Source organism: Ranitomeya imitator, chromosome 7 (assembly GCF_032444005.1).
Source record: "Ranitomeya imitator isolate aRanImi1 chromosome 7, aRanImi1.pri, whole genome shotgun sequence".
NCBI lineage: Eukaryota > Metazoa > Chordata > Amphibia > Anura > Dendrobatidae > Ranitomeya > Ranitomeya imitator.
The window spans coordinates 204,848,525-204,867,394 of NC_091288.1; the positions used below are offsets into that span (position 1 = coordinate 204,848,525).

At 41.7% G+C, this 18,870-nt stretch overlaps 1 protein-coding gene across 5 annotated transcripts in view; it reads right to left on the bottom strand.

Annotated features, from left to right (window-relative positions):
* Nucleotides 1-782: 782 nt before the first annotated feature.
* LOC138645309 (zinc finger protein 84-like) overlaps nucleotides 783-18,870 on the bottom strand; it is a 55,361-nt gene continuing 37,273 nt past the window's right edge. The window contains exons 1-3 of one of the 5 annotated variants that reach the window (XM_069734508.1): nucleotides 11,302-11,385; nucleotides 5,251-5,359; nucleotides 783-2,508 (exon numbers count right to left, since the gene is read on the bottom strand). In XM_069734508.1, the coding sequence (XP_069590609.1) occupies nucleotides 866-2,508; nucleotides 5,251-5,335 (1,728 nt within the window). In that variant the 5' untranslated portion in view covers nucleotides 5,336-5,359; nucleotides 11,302-11,385 and the 3' untranslated portion in view covers nucleotides 783-865. Of the gene's footprint in view, nucleotides 2,509-5,250; nucleotides 5,360-6,824; nucleotides 7,740-9,841; nucleotides 10,086-11,287; nucleotides 11,386-16,497; nucleotides 17,714-18,870 lie in introns of those variants that run through there. The other 4 variants (XM_069734509.1, XM_069734510.1, XM_069734511.1 and 1 more) reach the window with 4 other exon arrangements.

Genomic DNA, 18,870 nt, shown 5'->3' on the forward strand with positions numbered 1-18,870 from the left:
AGTACTGGAAAATAAGTTTTGTGAATTGCGCTAAATTAATGAAAACTTGCTGTTAAACTTTTAACCCTTCTTACAAAATAAAAGGACATTTGAACATTTATGGTAACACAATAAAACATAAGGTAAATTTCATTATCTTTTTTGTATAGTATAACTATTTGGTTTACAGGTATAACCAAATTTTGAATATTGCAAATTATTCATATTTTTTGTTTGACAAACTTCTTGCATTTTAATAAATAAAAGCAAAAGATATTGATTTAAATGTATTACTTACATAAAATAAAATGTAGCAAGTAATGGTAAACTGACTGAACAAAGAACTAGTCTGAACTGGTGCATAACCAAAAACAACTTACATAGCAAATAGATAAATGGCTGCACTCAATTGTACTAAAGCAAATGAATGTGTGATACATGAAATGTGAATAGCATAATGGCTTGTGAAATCTATGAAAAAAACACATGAAATGCTTAGCACAAAATTTGGCCAAAAAATATGAGCCCATCCACCAACGTCAAGGTAATCTCATGTTCACACTAGGCAATCAGGTCAGGGACCCATTCGATCCATGAGATTACCTTGACGTTGGTGGATGGGCTCACATTTTTTGGCCAAATTTTGTGCTAAGAATCTGATGTGTTTTTAATAGATTTCACAAGCCATTATGCTATTCACATTTCATGTATCACACATTCATTTGCTTTAGTACAATTGAGAGCAGCCATTTATCTATTTGCTATAAAATAAAATGTGTCAGGAAAAAAATATTCCAGGTAAGTTGGATAACTTGAAAAATTCTATTTTTATTACTACAATAAAGTGACAGGTCAAATTTGAAAAATTGGCTTGGTTACTAAGAGGTTAAAATTGCTTATTCTCAGTGTGACTTATGTGATGCCTAGTAAGATGGGAACTCTTAGTAAAACATTTCCCACATTCTGAACATGAGAATGGCTTCTCTCCTGTATGAATTCTCTGATGTCCAACAAGAGTTGATTTTTCTGTAAAACATTTCCCACATTCTGAACATGAGAATGGTTTCTCTCCAGTGTGAATTCTCTCATGTGCAACAAGATTAGATTTTCTAGAAAAATATTTCCCACATTCTGAACATGAGAATGGCTTCTCTCCTGTGTGAATTCTCTCATGCCTAACAAGACTACATTTCTCAGTAAAACATTTCCCACATTCTGAACATAAAAATGGCCTCTCCCCTGTGTGACATAGTTCATGTTCAGCCAAATTTGATTTATCAGAAAAACATTTCCCACATTGGGAACAAGAAAATGGCTTCTTTGCTGCGTGAACTCTCTGATGTGTAACAAGTGTTGACTTTTCTGTGAAGCATTTCCCACATTCTGAGCATAAATATGGCTTCTCTCCTGTGTGAATTCTCTCATGTACAATAAGATAAGATTTCGTACAACAACGTTTCCCACATACTGAACATGAAAATTGCTTCTCTCCTGTGTGAGATTTCTCATGCGTAACAAGAATTGATTTCCTCGTAAAACTTTTCCCACATTCTGAGCATGAAAATGGCTTCTCTCCTGTGTGATTTCTCTGATGTACAACAAGAGTTGCTTTTTCTGCAAAACATTTTCCACATTCTGAACAAGAAAATGGTTTCTCTCCTGTGTGATTTCTCTTATGTATAATAAGATCTGATTTCTTAGTAAAACATTTCCCACATTCTGAGCATGTATATGGTTTCTCTCCGGTGTGATTTCTCTGATGTACAACAAGAGTTGCTTTTCCTGTAAAACATTTTCCACATTCTGAACATGAAAATGGCTTCTCTCCTGTGTGAATTCTTTTATGTATAATAAGATGAGATATAGTATTACAACGTTTCCCACATTCTGAGCATGAATATGGCTTCTCTCCTGTGTGATTTTTTTGATGTACAACAAGATTTGCTTTTCCTATAAAACATTTTCCACATTCTGAACATGAAAATGGCTTTTCTCCTGTGTGATTTCTCTCATGTATAATAAGTTGAGATTTCTTATCAAAACATTTCCCACATTCTGAGCATGAATATGGCTTCTCTCCTGTGTGATTTCTCTGATGTACAACAAGAGTAGATTTTTCTGTAAAACATTTCCCACATTCTGAACATGAAAATGGCTTCTCTCCAGTGTGAATTCTCTCATGTGCAACAAGATTAGATTTGTGAGAAAAACATTTCCCACATTCTAAGCAAGAAAATTTCTTCACTGCTGTATGAGTTCTCCAATGTTTAGCAAATTTTGATTTATCTGTGAAGCATTTCTCACATTCTGAGCACGAAATTGGCTTCTTTTCTATGGCAGCGCTTTTATTTTCCACCCTTTTGTTTTGCTTAACAGTCTGTAATGAATCAGGAGTTAGTTCTTTGCTATGAAGGGTTGAGGGTATATCTGAGATGTCGCCATGCTCTTCATATGTTTCTTGTTTGAAGCTATCATCTGCTTTAAAATACGAAGATATCAGATGTCCTTCAGAGCTGCTATTATACTCATCTGCAGAGAATGAAAGTGAATACATTTTTTAACAAAACCTTAAAGATGATATTCATCTTATAAACCTTCATACAATTGTGTGTATATATATACCGTATATATATATATATATATATATGTGTGTGCGTATATGTGTCGGCAGCGCATCCATTGTGTACATAGAAAATGTACTGCAATATAAATGCATGGCAGAACGGAAACAAACCATCATTGGACCATCACAATGAAAGCTACTAAGCCCCACTCAACTTTCTATATCAGTTTTGATATGATCATAAGATGATGTTGCAGCCGCTAGCTTTCAGTCTTCAGGAGAAGTAGACGATTGTAACAGTCATCTCTCTCTGAGCAGTGACTGTTACATCTCCCTTTACCACCTCAATGACTGGAAGAAAGCGGCAACAGAGAAAATATAACTTCATTTTCTCCCAGTAGCCGCTCTTCCAAGAAAAAAGTCCAACATAATTTAAATACTATTCACCAGCAGATTACCACTATATCTTTACAAAGGCAGATAATGGCCCGAAACAAGCACTAGAGGATCATATGGGAGCATTTTTCTTCTCTCTCTCTCCATAGAAAACAGATGAATGCTTGGTTGAACGTTCATCTCTACAGAGGAATCGGGAGAGACATCGGACAGCAGACTCAGGCACAATTGTATGCCTATACTAACATTAGGTGACCAGAAAAATGCCCAAAAGAACAAGCCCATAGCTATGAAGGCACACAAGAAACCTCACAACCTGTTATGTTATATAACTGAGGAGCCTGTAAACAGTGTGACCACGGCTGTATCGGCATGTGCCCATTTTCCCATGTGTGAATACAGCCTTAGACCTCTTTAACTCCTTGACATTGTGGCCAATTTCCATTTGTGTATTTCCGTTTATTTTCTCCCCTTCTTCCCAGTGCTATAACTCTTGTTTTTCTGTACATATTAACATATGAGGGCATGTTTTTTGGGGGGACAAGTTGCAATTTTAAATGACATAATTTATTATACCTCATAGTGTACTGGAAAATGTGAAAAAAAACTGAGGTGAAATTGTGAAGAAATGCAATTCTGATATTGTTTTTTGGGAATTTTTTTTATGGTGTACATTTTGTAGTAAAAATAACCTCGCTATATGATTCTTCTCATCAACACAATTATGATTACGGTAAGACCAAACATGTCCAGTTTTTTTTTTTATTATTTAAGCTAGGCTGGGAGGAGGGGATGTACGGCGGTGCAAGGCTGCAGCGGACTCCAGGCTTTCAGAAAATGTCAGGAGTACTCTCACTTCCCATCCTTTTCACTGCGGTTTACTTCGCAAAAATGTCTGACGGAGGCGGCATATGCACAGATTGAGATCTTGGTCATTAGCCGACCCCCCGCTGTCATGAGACAGCGCATCAACGACCCGTGATAACGTCACGGGCGCGCTGATGGACGGAGAAAATGACGCAAGCGTGCATGTCGGCGCGTGTTAAATGTCGCTGTATTGACAGCGGCATTTAACAGGTTAACAATTGCCGGCGGAGCACTGCTCTTCCCCACGACTGTAAGCTCCAGGCCCTGGCTGAGATACACAGCCATCACTTGCCAGGTATGGGTCGGCTCGCTGTGGGAGCACACTCCATATACCCACTTCTGACATGTGTCATACATGTACAGTGGATGTTGTGAAGGGGTTAATAAACTGTTGTTATTTTGTCCATGTGGGTAACTTTCCTTGTTGGCATTAATGTCTGTGGGCTTTTTTTCATGGATAATATATATGTCATACATAAATATGGTGACAATAAATTATAAAAAATGAAGATACATATGGCACCTCCAGTACAGGAGCGGAGGAATAATGTGGATATAGAAAAGGGGTTATACTGCAATATGATAATAGGTTCTAAGACAATAAAAAATGCCAATGGACAAAATAGCAACAGCTCATTAATATGTTTATGTAGTGGTATACATTAATTACATTTAAGACTAGTTGTTTAAATCACTAATTATATGTCTGTGGCCTGGACTGTTCTTGAATAGTGAAGAATAATTGGCTTCCATATATTGCATACCTCGGTGTGTTGTGGAACTTTTGTCTATTGCTCAGTGACTACCTCAAGTTGATCACTAGCACCCCAACTTCCATGTGACAAAACCCAGGACAAGATCATATTGTACCACTCGTGTCACGGGAAATCCTCAGGAGTCAGTGCTATGAGGTGGAGTACATCTCACATGCTCTCTGACATCACAGCATAGAGGGGAGGAGCCGTATGGTCGTGTATTAAGATGTCATGGCAATGGCGCAAATATAAGGCAGGATAAGCCCAGGTATTATTCTGCTTTCTGTTATAATCTACTCCTGACTGTAATTATGAGGCAATTATGTTAAAATGAATATGTTTAAAGCTCTGCCCAGTTCAGTTTATCAATTAGGTTACATTTTAATCCGAAGCCGTGATGATTATCATAAAAAAAGACTAAACGAGGTTTGTTATGTGTCATTGATGATCTATCATCTTAGTCTATTCATAAATCCATATTGTAGATGCACAGCCGATGTTATCACACATAGCGCCATCACATTGTCAGCCATATATAATCTGTATTTTAGCTGAATGGGGGAATCTATGGCCCAAAACAACTGAAAAAAAAAACAAAACTTCTATCCAAGAATTGCCTGGTCCTGTGAATGATGAGAATGTGACTCTTCTCTTATTTATTTCGTGGTGACTCCTCATCAGGACGGTTACCTGTAAGAACTTCCTCTTTGCACCGCCAATCATCTCCCAGCACATCACTTTCTCCTTTCTTCATTATGGCTTGTGGATTATTCATCAGATTCTTGCCTGGATTTTAAAACTGTGAAAATAATAATGTATAATAAAGACACAGACACGAGGAAAACTCACGTGGAATGTTCTAGATGGATGCTTTTACTACAAGTTCGTGTGGCCCGAGCTGCCAATCGATACCGACATCACCACCTCCTATATCACCAGTGCCGCCCACAGAGTCAGTATATCGGTGCCTAGTGACAGAAGCTGGGGTTGCTGGACCAGGGTCCAGTGATTTCCTTCATTATTTTGTCTTCACTTTTCGGATGCCCTGACATTTTTATTTTTCCATCATATAAAAATTGTTTTGCTCTGAAATTTAGTTTTTTTGGGGGTACATATTTTTTGTGGGGTCAGAAGCAATTTTGCAATTTGTTTTCTTTTTCTATAGTGTTCACTTGTGATATAAATGTGATGTTAGAGGAATCGTCCGCCCATTTTTTATATTTACATGCAGCTTAGTATGGTCTAAACCAGTGTTTCCCGAACTCCAGTCCTCACGGCCCCATCGGTCATGTTTTCACGATTTCCATAGTGTTGCACATGTGAGAGAATTCAGATGCCTTGATGATACTTCCACCATCTGTGCAATTCTATGGAAATCCTGTGGGGGGCCGTGAGGAGTAGAGCTTGGAAAACACTGGTCTAAAGAGATAGGTAGATGAACATGTTCTATCTGCCCGTACTTCTCTCTTATATACAAGGTCATTGTCATGTCCACGCTTGCTGATGCTGGCGTAATATGTGGATGTGACCGGGGGTATCCACTACAAGACCACCTAGTCTGTCTAATATCATTACAACTCTTGCTCACGAATAACTACCCAAAATTGACTGCCACCACTAAGGTTTGTAATGATACCAATATGGTCTCACGTATAAATAGAGGTCACATACAGCATGTGGTAAAGACCCCAACATGCCTTACCAAAACCTGTCAAATGACAAATGCACTAGCATTTTTTTGGCTTCATACGAAGAGAGTAATCACTGGAGAAGGACATTATGGCGAGAAGAATAGAAGGATCAAGGCGAAGAAGACCAGCAACTCGATAGCTTCATACTATCAAGATAACAGCGGAGAAGACCCTGGTGGACCTATCTAGGCTTCTACAAGATCGATCTTTCTACACAGTGGTCATCCATCAAGTTGCCATAGCTCGAGACTGAGCTGAAGGCTGTTAATAATAATAATAATAATAATATTCAGTATATAGTGGAGGCAACTATAATGAATAGGCATAAATGAAGATAGTAATGCTAGATATACAACATATACCGTATATAGTGGTGACTGGAATCACACACAGAAAAAAGCACCCAATATATAATTTAAGCAATGTTACAGCATGGTCCCAAACAAAGTAAAGGGGAGCGTCAAGTGCCCGGCCAACTCAACGAGCGTTTTCACACAACGTAGTTCATCAGGGGTAAGAATATACAATGAATGTCATTTTATACATAGATAAACCAATAGGATTAAAACTTACATCATTGGAGCGCTCCATAATAAAACAAGTGTCCAAGATGGTGCTGGATGCCAGGAAGTGGGTCTACTGGTGGTCACATGTGTACATCAGGTCAGCAGTCATGTGGTCTCACCAGATGACTGACTAGTGAGAAGAAGGGGCGTGAATGAGGAGTTCGGTCACATGTGAAGTCATGTGATCACAGGATGCAGTGTAATGCTGATGACACTGCATAAATTATCGAAGAGGCGCGGCCCAGCACGGGCACATAAAGAATGGACTACAGTCCTAAATAATACCAGCAGAGGGCGATATATTACTAAAATAATGAAGCAAAGTGAAAGACAGACAAACAATGATAAACCCACAAAGGGAGCGAAGAAAAATACTTGAATGGATGAAGTAAAAGGAAGTGTGAACAAAAGCATAGTAAGGAAAAAGAAATAAAAATTTATATAAATATGAAAATACTAAAAAATAATTAATATGAAAAAATAACAAAAGGTGTATTAAAAATGTTTAGATAAATAGGGAAAAAAGAAGAATATGAATGGGTACAAATAAAGAGGATATATATTGAGGTGCCGAGGTGACTCCTTCATTAAATATTCTCTTTCTGGCCCCTATTCACTGCCCCATCCCAGGTTCTAATCCCATTTCTCCTACACTCCAATAATTTCTCCTCAATACATTGTCATCTATTTTGCATTTTATCAATAAGTTTGGTCTCCCTTTTTTTTTTTTCTTGAACTTTAATAATTTTGAACTTCGCTATCTCCCTGTTGGTTTAAGTGTTCATGTTGGTTTTCCTTATATGATTGGCCTCCATTTGACCCTTTAAAAATCCATCTGTTGTGAAAAAAAATCTTATTCATGGGGCAGCAGCTGTTTTTCTTCATGCCTGTCACTAGTCCACCAGGTGAACGTAACCAGCCGTCTCCTACTCTCCGTCACCCTATTGTGCGCTCTGTTTCCCACTTTTAGGCTAAGTGCACACGTTCAGGAATTCATGCAGAAAATTCCTGTGAAAAACCGGACATTTTCTGCATGAAATCCGGAAGAAAACCGCATGCGTTTTTTGCCGCGGTTTTGACGCGTTTTTGACGCGTTTTTGTCGCGTTTTTTCCGCGGTTTTTTCCGGACACTTCCCAATGCAAAAAGAATGAGCATGTCCGGATTTTGTGCCTGATGCGTTTTTCATGCGGAAAAAAACGCATCATGTGCACAAAATATGCGGAATTCATTCTAAATGATGGGATGCTTCTTGTATGCGGTTTTTTTGCGGTTTCATAGCGTTTTTATAGGGAAAAACCGCGAAAAAACCGGAACGTGTGAACACAGCCTAAGACTTATTCATGAATCAGACAGCGGATCCCTTATGTTTTACTCTGATGCTGACGCATTTCAAAGAAAACATACAATGAAAATAACTCTAGGTCCATGTGACCAGGATGACTAGTCCAAGAGGCCGGTCCCCTGCGGCTTCTCCCTGCTCTGCTCTCCCAGACTCACAGGTTCCCCTGCATTTGTATTTCTCCACATCGACAAGCTAAATCTTGTGGTCTCCTCCCGCCTGACGTCTCCTCCTGTTTCTCTCAATTGATAACTAGACCAATGTGAGAAGCAGGAGGAGAAGTCATTTGGAAAAAGACCACAAGTCGGCAAATCACAAAGGAAATGTGTCATCTTTGTCTTTAAAGGTACCGTCACACATAACGATATCGTTAACGATATCGTTGCTTTTTGTGACGTAGCAACGATATCGTTAACGAAATCGTTATGCGTGACAGCGACCAACGATCAGGCCCCTGCTGGGAGATCGTTGGTCGCTGGGGAAAGTCCAGAACTTTATTTCGTCGCTGGATCTCCCGCTGACATCGCTGAATCGGCGTGTGTGACGCCGATCCAGCGATGTGCTCACTGGTAACCAGGGTAAACATCGGGTTACTAAGCGCAGGGCCGCGCTTAGTAACCCGATGTTTACCCTGGTTACCATTTTAAATGTAAAAAAAAAAAACACTACATACTTACATTCCGGTGTCTGGTCATGTCCCTCGCCTTCAGCTTCCCGCACTGACTGTGAGCGCCGGCCGGCCGTAAAGCAAAGCACAGCGGTGACGTCACCGCTGTACTTTACGGCCGGCGCTCAGTCAGTGCGCGAAGCTGAAGGCGAAGGACCTGACCAGACATCGGAATGTAAGTATGTAGTGTTTTTTTTTTTTTTACATTTACAATGGTAACCAGGGTAAACATCGGGTTACTAAGCGCGGCCCTGCACTTAGCAACCCGATGTTTACCCTGGTTACCCGGAGACTTTGGGATCGTTGGTTGCTGGAGAGCTGTCTGTGTGACAGCTCTCCAGCGACCAAACAGCGACACTGCAGCGATCGGCATCGTTGTCTAGATCGCTGCAGCGTCGCTTAATGTGACAGTACCTTTAGCCTTTAAGAGATCATTTCATTGTCAACTTGCTTAACTGTTCACTAACATTTTGTCCAAGGGTGCGCAAACTTTTACATGCCACTGTATATAAACTATACAATTCGCATACTTGTGATCTTATGCAGACAATGTATCTGGCTTCTCTCAATGCAATTCCATTGAGAGAAGCCAAGGACGTCTAGTCTGTCCGTGATCGCACAGATAGATAGCACAGTGATAACTAGATGTCACCTGCAGTCCCATGTAACACCACAGATAACACAGTAATTATACACAGCAACAGAATAAAACCTAAGTGCAAAGAGACGTTCAACATGTTGGAAAAAAAAAAACTGCTGTTCACATAATTCTGCATGGTGCGGTCAAAAAACATTTTCTCCTCCTCTCTCTCCTTACTTCTTTCTCCCCTATTTCATTCTTCCTGGTTGACTCTGGCTCCGCCCTCCTTGTAGCCCCGCCCCTACCATGTGACCCGACAGGCTGATAGCTGTAGAGGGGAGGGAGCAGCTGCTCAGCGTCCTGTCTCCTCTGCTGACTGCAGGCTGTGGTGATTCCTGCTACACTGCACCAAATACTCAGCAGTGAAGGACACTCACTTCAGGAGACTCTGCGATCTCTTCCCGGATTTCAGCTCCATGAAGGAGGAAAAGAAAACATATATCCTGCTGGTAGAAGAGAGCGCAGTGGAGATAGCAGCGCAGTATGTGAGCACATGCTATAGGCTGCAAGAAAGACAACTATGATATGCCATGAACTTCTTTACCCCCCACCCTGTGCCACATCCATCGTCCCCACAGTCCCTATAGTTTATTTTTTTCTGCCACTAAAGCTCCTTTGAATCCTTCCCTGTGTCAGGACTGCAGCACTGAGCGCTATCTGTCAGGACTGCAGCACCGAGCGCTATCTGTCAGGACTGCAGCACCGAGCGCTATCTGTCAGGACTGCAGCACTGAGCGCTATCTGTCAGGACTGCAGCACCGAGCGCTATCTGTCAGGACTGCAGCACCGAGCGCTATCTGTCAGGACTGCAGCACCGAGCGCTATCTGTCAGGACTGCAGCACCGAGCGCTATCTGTCAGGACTGCAGCACCGAGCGCTATCTGTCAGGACTGCAGCACCGAGCGCTATCTGTCAGGACTGCAGCACCGAGCGCTATCTGTCAGGACTGCAGCACCGAGCGCCATCTGTCAGGACTGCAGCACCGAGCGCTATCTGTCAGGACTGCAGCACCGAGCGCCATCTGTCAGGACTGCAGCACCGAGCGCTATCTGTCAGGACTGCAGCACCGAGCGCTATCTGTCAGGACTGCAGCACCGAGCGCTATCTGTCAGGACTGCAGCACCGAGCGCTATCTGTCAGGACTGCAGCACCGAGCGCTATCTGTCAGGACTGCAGCACCGAGCGCTATCTGTCAGGGGGCTTCACAGCACCGAGCGCTATCTGTCAGGACTGCAGCACCGAGCGCCATCTGTCAGGACTGCAGCACCGAGCGCTATCTGTCAGGACTGCAGCACCGAGCGCTATCTGTCAGGGGGCTTCACAGCACTGAGCGTATCAGTTAGGGAGCTGCACTGTGCCGAATGTCACCTGTCTGGGTGCTGCACAGAGCTCCTACTGCTAAAGGATTGTGCCGCCCCTGAAAGACACCTCTTAGCACCGATGGCAAAAGCCCCCCTCCACACCAGCTATTTACAGACACTGCCGCAGCTGCTTTGTGTCCCTGTTCCGCACTCTCCTAATTTATTCTCTTTTCTCCTCTCCCTTCCCTCGTCTCTTACCTCCTGTCTGTCTCTTACCTCCTGTCTGTCTCTTACCTCCTGTCTCGCTTCCCTCCTGTCTCTCTTTCTTCCTGTCTCTCTTTCTTCCTGTCTCTCGCTTCCCTCCTGTCTCTTTCTTCCTGTCTCTCTTTCTTCCTGTATCTCTTTCTTCCTGTCTCTCTTCCCTCCTGTCTCTCTTTCTTCCTGTCTCTCGCTTCCCTCCTGTCTTTCTCTTCCCTCCTCTCTCTTTCTTCCTGTCTCTCTTCCGTTTCGTCTCTCTCTTACCTCCTGTCTCTCACCTTTTGTCTCTCTCTTCCTTCCTCTCTCTTGTTTTTTGTCTCTCTTCCTTCTTTTCTTTCTTTCCTTCTTCCTGGTTGTCTCTGGCCCCCGCCCCTACCATGTGACCCCACAGGCTGATAGCTGTGAGGCTGTAGAGAGGAGGGAGCAGCTGTGAGGGGTCCTGTCTCCCCTGCTGATGGCAGGCTGTGGTGATTCCTGCTACACTGCACCAAATACTCAGCAGTGAAGGACACTCACTTCAGGAGACTTTCCAATCTCTTCCTGGATTTTAGCTCCATGAAGGAGGAAGAGAAAACATAGATTCTGCTGGTAGAAGAGAGTGCAGTGGAGATAGCAGCGCAGTATGTGAGCACATGCTATGGACTTCCTTATCCCCCCCACCCTGTGCCCATCCATCGTTCCTACAGTCCTTATAGTTTATTTTTTTCTGACAATAAAGCTCCTTTGAATCCTTCTTCCTAGTGTCAGGACTGCAGCACCGAGCGCTATCTGTCGGGGGTCTGCACAGTTCTTAGTGCCATGTGTCAGGGGGCTTCACAGCGCTGAGCGTATCAGTTAGGGAGCTGCACTGTGCCGAATGTCACCTGTCTGGGTGCTGCACAGAGCTCCTACTGCTAAAGGATTGTGCCGCCCCTAAAAGGCACCAGGGCTGCCATTAGGAATTTTGGGGCCCCACACTGGCAAAATTTTCAGGGGCCCCCTTAAGATTCCGCCCAGGCTCCACCCCAGCCCCGCCTCCACCCCTCGAACTGTCCACAGCTCCACCACTGTCTCTTGGAAAAACTCCACTTCTCATCAATCACACATTAGTTCCCATCACCAGATCACACACATAGCCAGCATCTTTTGTTTTGGCCAAAAGGTTTTTTAATCTGCCACAACGACAAGGTAGACTCTTTTGGCCGGGCCCTACTCTAACCTATTAAACATTTGTTAAAATATGCAATACAATTTAGGTATATTTTTATTTATTTTTCAATTTTTCAAATGACCAATAATACCACGTACAAGGGTCAAATACCACAACACCATGACCAGACACCATATTATCACCAAATAGTGACCTATAATACTATCTACAAGGAACAAATACCGCCACACCATGTGCAGACCACATATTACCACCACAGTGACTGAACAATATCACACAAAAGGGACAAAATACCACCGCAGCATGTCCAGACCACATATTACCACCACATGGTGACCAACTACATACAAGGAACAAATACCTACACAACATGAACAGACCAGATATTACCACCACACAGTGACCAAATAATAGCACATACAAGGAACAAATACCGCCACACCATGGCCGGACAACATATTACCACCACATTGTGACTGAATAATACAATACTGATCATTAATTAAAAAAATACTATCACCAAAAGTGCCATTATACACAGGAGATCGGTACTTAGTATGCAGTGTCTGTGTACAGGTAATACAGTGATCACCAGTGCCATTATAGACAGGAGCTCTTTATATAGTGTCAGTGTACAGGTAATAGAGGGATCACCAGTGACATTATACATAGGAGCTCTGTATATAGGGTACAGTGTACATGTAATACAGTGATCACTAGTGACATAATACACAGGAGCTCTGTATATAGTGTATAGTGTACAGATAATATAGTGGTCCCCAGTGACATTATACACAGGAGCTCTGTATACAGTATACAGTGTATGGTGTCAGTGTACAGGTAACATACTGACTCACCAGTGACATCTCTAGCTGAAGTCCTTCATCTTTGCGTTTCTTTTTAATCCAGCGCAGACCCCCATCACTTCTTTCAGCCAGGACTTGTCTCTGCATCAAATAACACAGTTATCTAGAGCACGGCTTCCAGAGCACATTCCCCACTGTTTCCCTTTCTTCTACACTACACATCTGAATACAGACGTTCACCCACCATTAATATATAATTGGTTATTATGCAAATCACCATTCCAAATATAAGTTATAATCCGCCACTGTGCCCCCACTATCTGTATATAGCCACTTTCCCCATTTAATATATAAATTAATTAGCACCTGTACTCTTTCCCCCAATTTATTTCCAGTCACTTTATCCTCAATGACCCCCCCCACTATGTATCTCCCGCTCTAACCCTTACCCCGATTCATTATAGTTACATGCCCCTTCTGCCTCAATTCACGGTCATGTCTTCTCTCTCTCCCACCATCTATTCATTATCAACTGCTCTTCCCCACAAAATTCAATATTTGCTCTCTCCACCTTCAATACACCATTTGCTCTCCCCACCCCACCTTCAATTCAATTGCTGTTCTCCGTACCTCACACTCACTTCATGTGCAGTCCCCATCACCCCCACTTCATCATTTGCAGTCCACCTTACTTCATCATTTAGTCCCCTATTCCCCCTTCACTTTCAACATGTGCAGTACCCCCTCAAACACACTTCATCATTTGCAGCCCCCTATCATTTCATCTGCAGTACCCCCTCAAACACACTTCATCATTTGCAGCCCCCTATAATTTCACCATGTGCAGTACCCCCTCAAACAAACTTCATCATTTGCAGCCCCCTATCATTTCATCATCTGCATTACCCCCTCAAACACACTTCATCATTTGCAGCCCCTTATTCCCCTATCATTTCATCATGTGCAGTACTCCCTAAAACACACTTCATCATCTGCAGTCTCACTTCCCCCCACCCATTTAAAAAAAAAAAAAATGTTTTTTATACTTACCTCAGTCGTTCCCGGGCTGTTTAGTGTTTTGAGCAGTGAAGCAGCTAGAATGTATGGGCTGCTGAGAGAACCTGAAAGGAGCCCATGCAGTCTAGCACATTCACTACTGAGACGGCTAGAATGTATGGGCTGTAGTCAGGACCTGCAGGGAGCCCATACATTCTAGCTACACCTGAGCAGGAGCTGTGCAGCCGACTAGGTAAGGCGGCCATGCACAGCTCCAAAAAGGCTCCCGGGCCCCAGCGCCGACGTGTGCGCCGCAGTGCAGAGTATTTTAGTGCACGATGGGGCCCGATCAGTAGAAGCACAACAGTGGGGACCCGCATCTGCGGGCCCCTCTGTGTACTGCTGCTGACCGGGCCCCATACAGCAGTAATGCCCTGATGGTGGCCCTGAAGACACCTCTTAGCACCAATGGCAGAAGTCCCCCTCCACACCAGCTATTTACAGACACTGCCGCAGCTGCTTTGTTTCCCTGTTCCGCACTCTCCTGACTTATTTTGTCTCTTCCCTCTTGTCTCTCTTTCGCCTCCTCTCTTTTTCCTCCTGTCTCTCTCTTACCTCCTCTCTCTTGCCTCCTTTATTTCTCACACCTCCTCTCTCTTCCCTCCCGACTCCCTCTTACCTCGTCTCTCTTCCCTCCCGACTCCCTCTTACCTCCTGTCTCTCTCTTTCCTCCTGTCTCTCTCTTCCCTTCTGTCTCTCTTGCCTCCTCTCTCTCGAACAATCAGCGATGCAGGATTTCCGTTACAGACAGACAGAATTAGACGATTATATAGTAGATCGATTTATCCCATTGGTCCTTATGGTTAATCTCACAAATATGTAAAACCTTTTTATATTTTCATATATGAGATATATTTTATGTTTTCTATTATATTGCATTTTTATTTTAGATATTCTGCGACCTTGACAAAGACCCGGGACAGGTCGAGACGTTTCTTTATTTTGTCACTTATGTATCCCATCTCATTCACCTTATGTGTATATGCTATCCAATAAAATCAACTTGCAAAGAATCAACTTTTTTAGAGTGCAGTAGATTTTCCTTCCTGTATACATTGGGACCACGATCCACTCCTCCACTTTAAGTTTTGATTGCAGGCAATTTTTTTCTATATTGGTTTTATGCAGTAAAGCAGCAGAACCAAGCTAGACAAGCTAATGTATCTAAGCATATCATGTGTACTACTACTCAGTTGTGTATTGTTATTGATTCCTTTGTGCTGTACATTAGAAGGGGTTACATACAGAATACAAATGTAAATTACAGTGAACCAACTAACAATGACTGACTAGTACACAGGAGAGAGGGTCCTGCCCTTGCGGGCTTATATTCTACAGGATGATGGGGAAAGAGGCAGTATGTTAGAAGGTTTGCGGCTCTTAAGTGGGTGGTGAGGTGACAGTGGGGTCATTGCAGGCTGTTTATTCAACAACAAAACTCTGAAGCCCAAATATGAGCCCCGTGCAGCCATGACATGCGACTAACTGAAGTCAATCATGAGATGTAGCCCAAACTTACAGCCAAACTTTAGCCTTGAGGTTCAAGGCCTAGCTTCCACCTGAAGCCAAACTTCAACACGTGAGGCCCAAGGCTTAGCTTCAGCATAAAGGCATGAGGTAAGCATCAACCCAGAATCCTAGTTCTTCAAGACAACATTTACACCATGCACTTACTTGTGCTGCCTCTACTTACCATTAGAGGAACAGGGAAGATGGTAATGCCGAGGGCCCATCATGGAGGGAAGCAGTGTCACAACCAGGATTACTGCAATTATAGCAGATGTGCACAGGCTGGTTGTTGGCTGAAGGACCTCTACCCAGAGAGTTGTTGGCCCGGGACTGCTTGACAGGGTAAAGGGAAAGCCCACTGCACCTGATCCAACTGAGACTGTACTCTGATGCTCCACATGATAAGATATCTTGACTCTAGGACCAACCTCATGCAAGTATCCTCTATGGGGACAGGAAAAACACTGGAGAGTGGAGGTGGGTGGGGCCTTTTAACCTCTCTGCAATTCTGTTTTGTCATAGGTCAAGGACGGACTACCTCTGGTGTGCTTTCCAGAGAGGTCGAACTGGAAAATAAGCTTTGTAAATTGCCCTAATATAATGAAAACTTGCTGATAAACTTTTAACCCTTCTGACAAAATAAAAGGATATTTGAAGAATTATGGTGGCATAATAAAACAGAAGGTAAATGTTAGTCACTTTTTTGTGTAGTATAACTATTTGGCTTAGAAGTATAAACAAACTTTGAATATTGCTAATTTTTAATATTTTTTGGTTTATTTTCTTATCTTTTAATAAATAACAACAAAAGATATTGAATAAAATTTATTACAGACATAATAAGAACATTCCAGGTAACGAGTATAAGTTGATAAATGCCATTGTAATTACCACAATAAAGTGACATGTCAGATTTGAAAAAATGGGCTTGGTTACAAACAGGTTAAAATGACTTATTCCCAATGTGACGTCTCTGATGTCTAACAAGATGTGATTTCCTAGTAAAACATTTGCCACATTCTGAACATGAGAATGGCTTCTCTCCAGTGTGAATTCTCTCATGTGTAATAAGATGAGTTTTGTTATTAAAACATTTCCCACATTCTGAACATGAGAATGGCTTCTCTCCGGTATGAATTATCTTATGTCTAATAAGATGAGATTTATTAGTAAAACATTTCCCACATTCTGAACATGAAAACTGAGCAGCTCCGGTGTGAATTCTCTCATGCCTAGCAAGATGACATTTCTCCGTAAAACAGTCCCCACATTCTGGACATAAAAATGGCTTCTCTTCTCTGTGACATCTCTCATGTTCAGCAAGATTTGATTTATTAGAAAACCATTTCCAACATTGTGAGCAAGAAAACGGTTTCTCTCCTGTGTGAACTCTTTGATGTGTAACAAGTCTTGATTTTTCTGTGAAACATTTTCCACATTCTGAACATGAATATGGCTTCTCTCCTGTGTGAATTCTCTCATGTATAACAAGATGAGATTTCTTATTACAACGTTTCCCACAAACTGAACATGAAAATTCCTTCTCTCCTGTATGAGATCTCTCATGTGTAACAAGAATTGATTTATCTGTAAAACATTTCCCACATACTGAACATGAAAATGGCTTCACTCCTGTGTGAATTCTCTCATGTCTAACAAGTTGTGATTTCTTAGTAAAACATTTCCCACATTCTGAGCATGAATATGGTTTCTCTCCTGTGTGATTACTCTGATGTCCAAGAAGGGTTGCTTTTTCTGTAAAACATTTTCCACATTCTGAACATGAAAATGGCTTCTCTCCTGTGTGACGTCTCTCATGCGCAACAAGATTTGATTTCTGAGCAAAACATTTTCCACATTCTAAGCATGAGAATGGCTTCTCTCCTGTGTGAAGTCTCTCATGTACAACAAGATTTGATTTCTGAGTAAAACATTTACCACATTCTGAGCATGAAATTGGCTTTTTCCTTGCGGACACGCTTTTATTTTTCACGTTTTTTTTTTGCTTAACAGTCTGTGATGAATTAGGAGTTAGTTCTTGGCTATGAAGGGTTGAGGGTACATCTGAGATGTTGTCATGCTCTTCATCTGTTTCTTCTTTGAAGCTATCAACTTCTACTTTAATATACGAAGATATCAGATGTCCTTCAGAGCTGCTATTATACTCATCTGCCAAGAATAAAAGTGATTTGATTCTTGATCAAAACCATATAAAAAAATCATATTAATCTAAATATGAAAAATACAAATTTAAGTAAAAGTTAAAAATATCATACAAAATTTTGTAGAAATTTTTCATTGACTAAAATGTCATGTATATGATGTGATGATTGCACAAAGAATCAATTGCATTATTGTTCTTTCTCGACCCAATCAGTGCCTTGTGCGAACATCAAAGAATAAAAGCTTTGACAATTATTGCAATATATATATATATATATATATATATATATATATATATATATATATGTACTAGCTGAAGAGCCCGGCGTTGCCTGGGCATAGTAAATATCTGTGGTTAGTTATAGCACCTCACTTCTCTTATTTTCCCATCACGCCTCTCATTTTCCCCATCACATCTTTCATTTTCCCTCTCACAGCTCTCATTTTCTCCCTCACACCTCTCATTTTCCCCCTCACTCCTCTTATTTCCCCCCTCACTCCTCTCATTCCCCCCTAACACTTGTCATTTCGACCTCACATCTGTCATTTTCCGATCACTCCACTATTTTCCCTCACTCCTCTTATTTTGCACTCACACCTTTTCATTTTCACCTCACACCTCTCATTTTCACATAAGTATATACATGTTTGTCATCTCCCTTATATATAGTATACACCTGTATGTCATCTCCTGTATATAGTATATACCTGTATGTCATCTCCCCTGTATATAGTATATACCTGCTGTGTGTCATCTCCCCTGTATATAGTATATATCTGTATGTCATCTCCTCCTATATATAGTATATACTTGTATGTCATCTCCTCCTGTATATAGTATATACCTGTGTCATCTCCCCTGTATATAGTATATATCTGTGTGTCATCTCCTCCTGTATATACCTGTATGTCATCTCCTCCTGTATATAGTATATACCTGTAGGTCATCTGCTCCTGTATATAGTATATACCTGTGAGTCATCTCCTCCTGTACATAGTATATACCTGTATGTCATCTCCTCCTGTATATAGTATGTACCTGTATGTCATCTCCTCCTCTATATAGTATATACCTGTGTGTTATCTCCCCTGTACATAGTATATATCTGTATGTCATTTCCTCCTGTATTAGACCTCGTTCACACGTTATTTGGTCAATATTT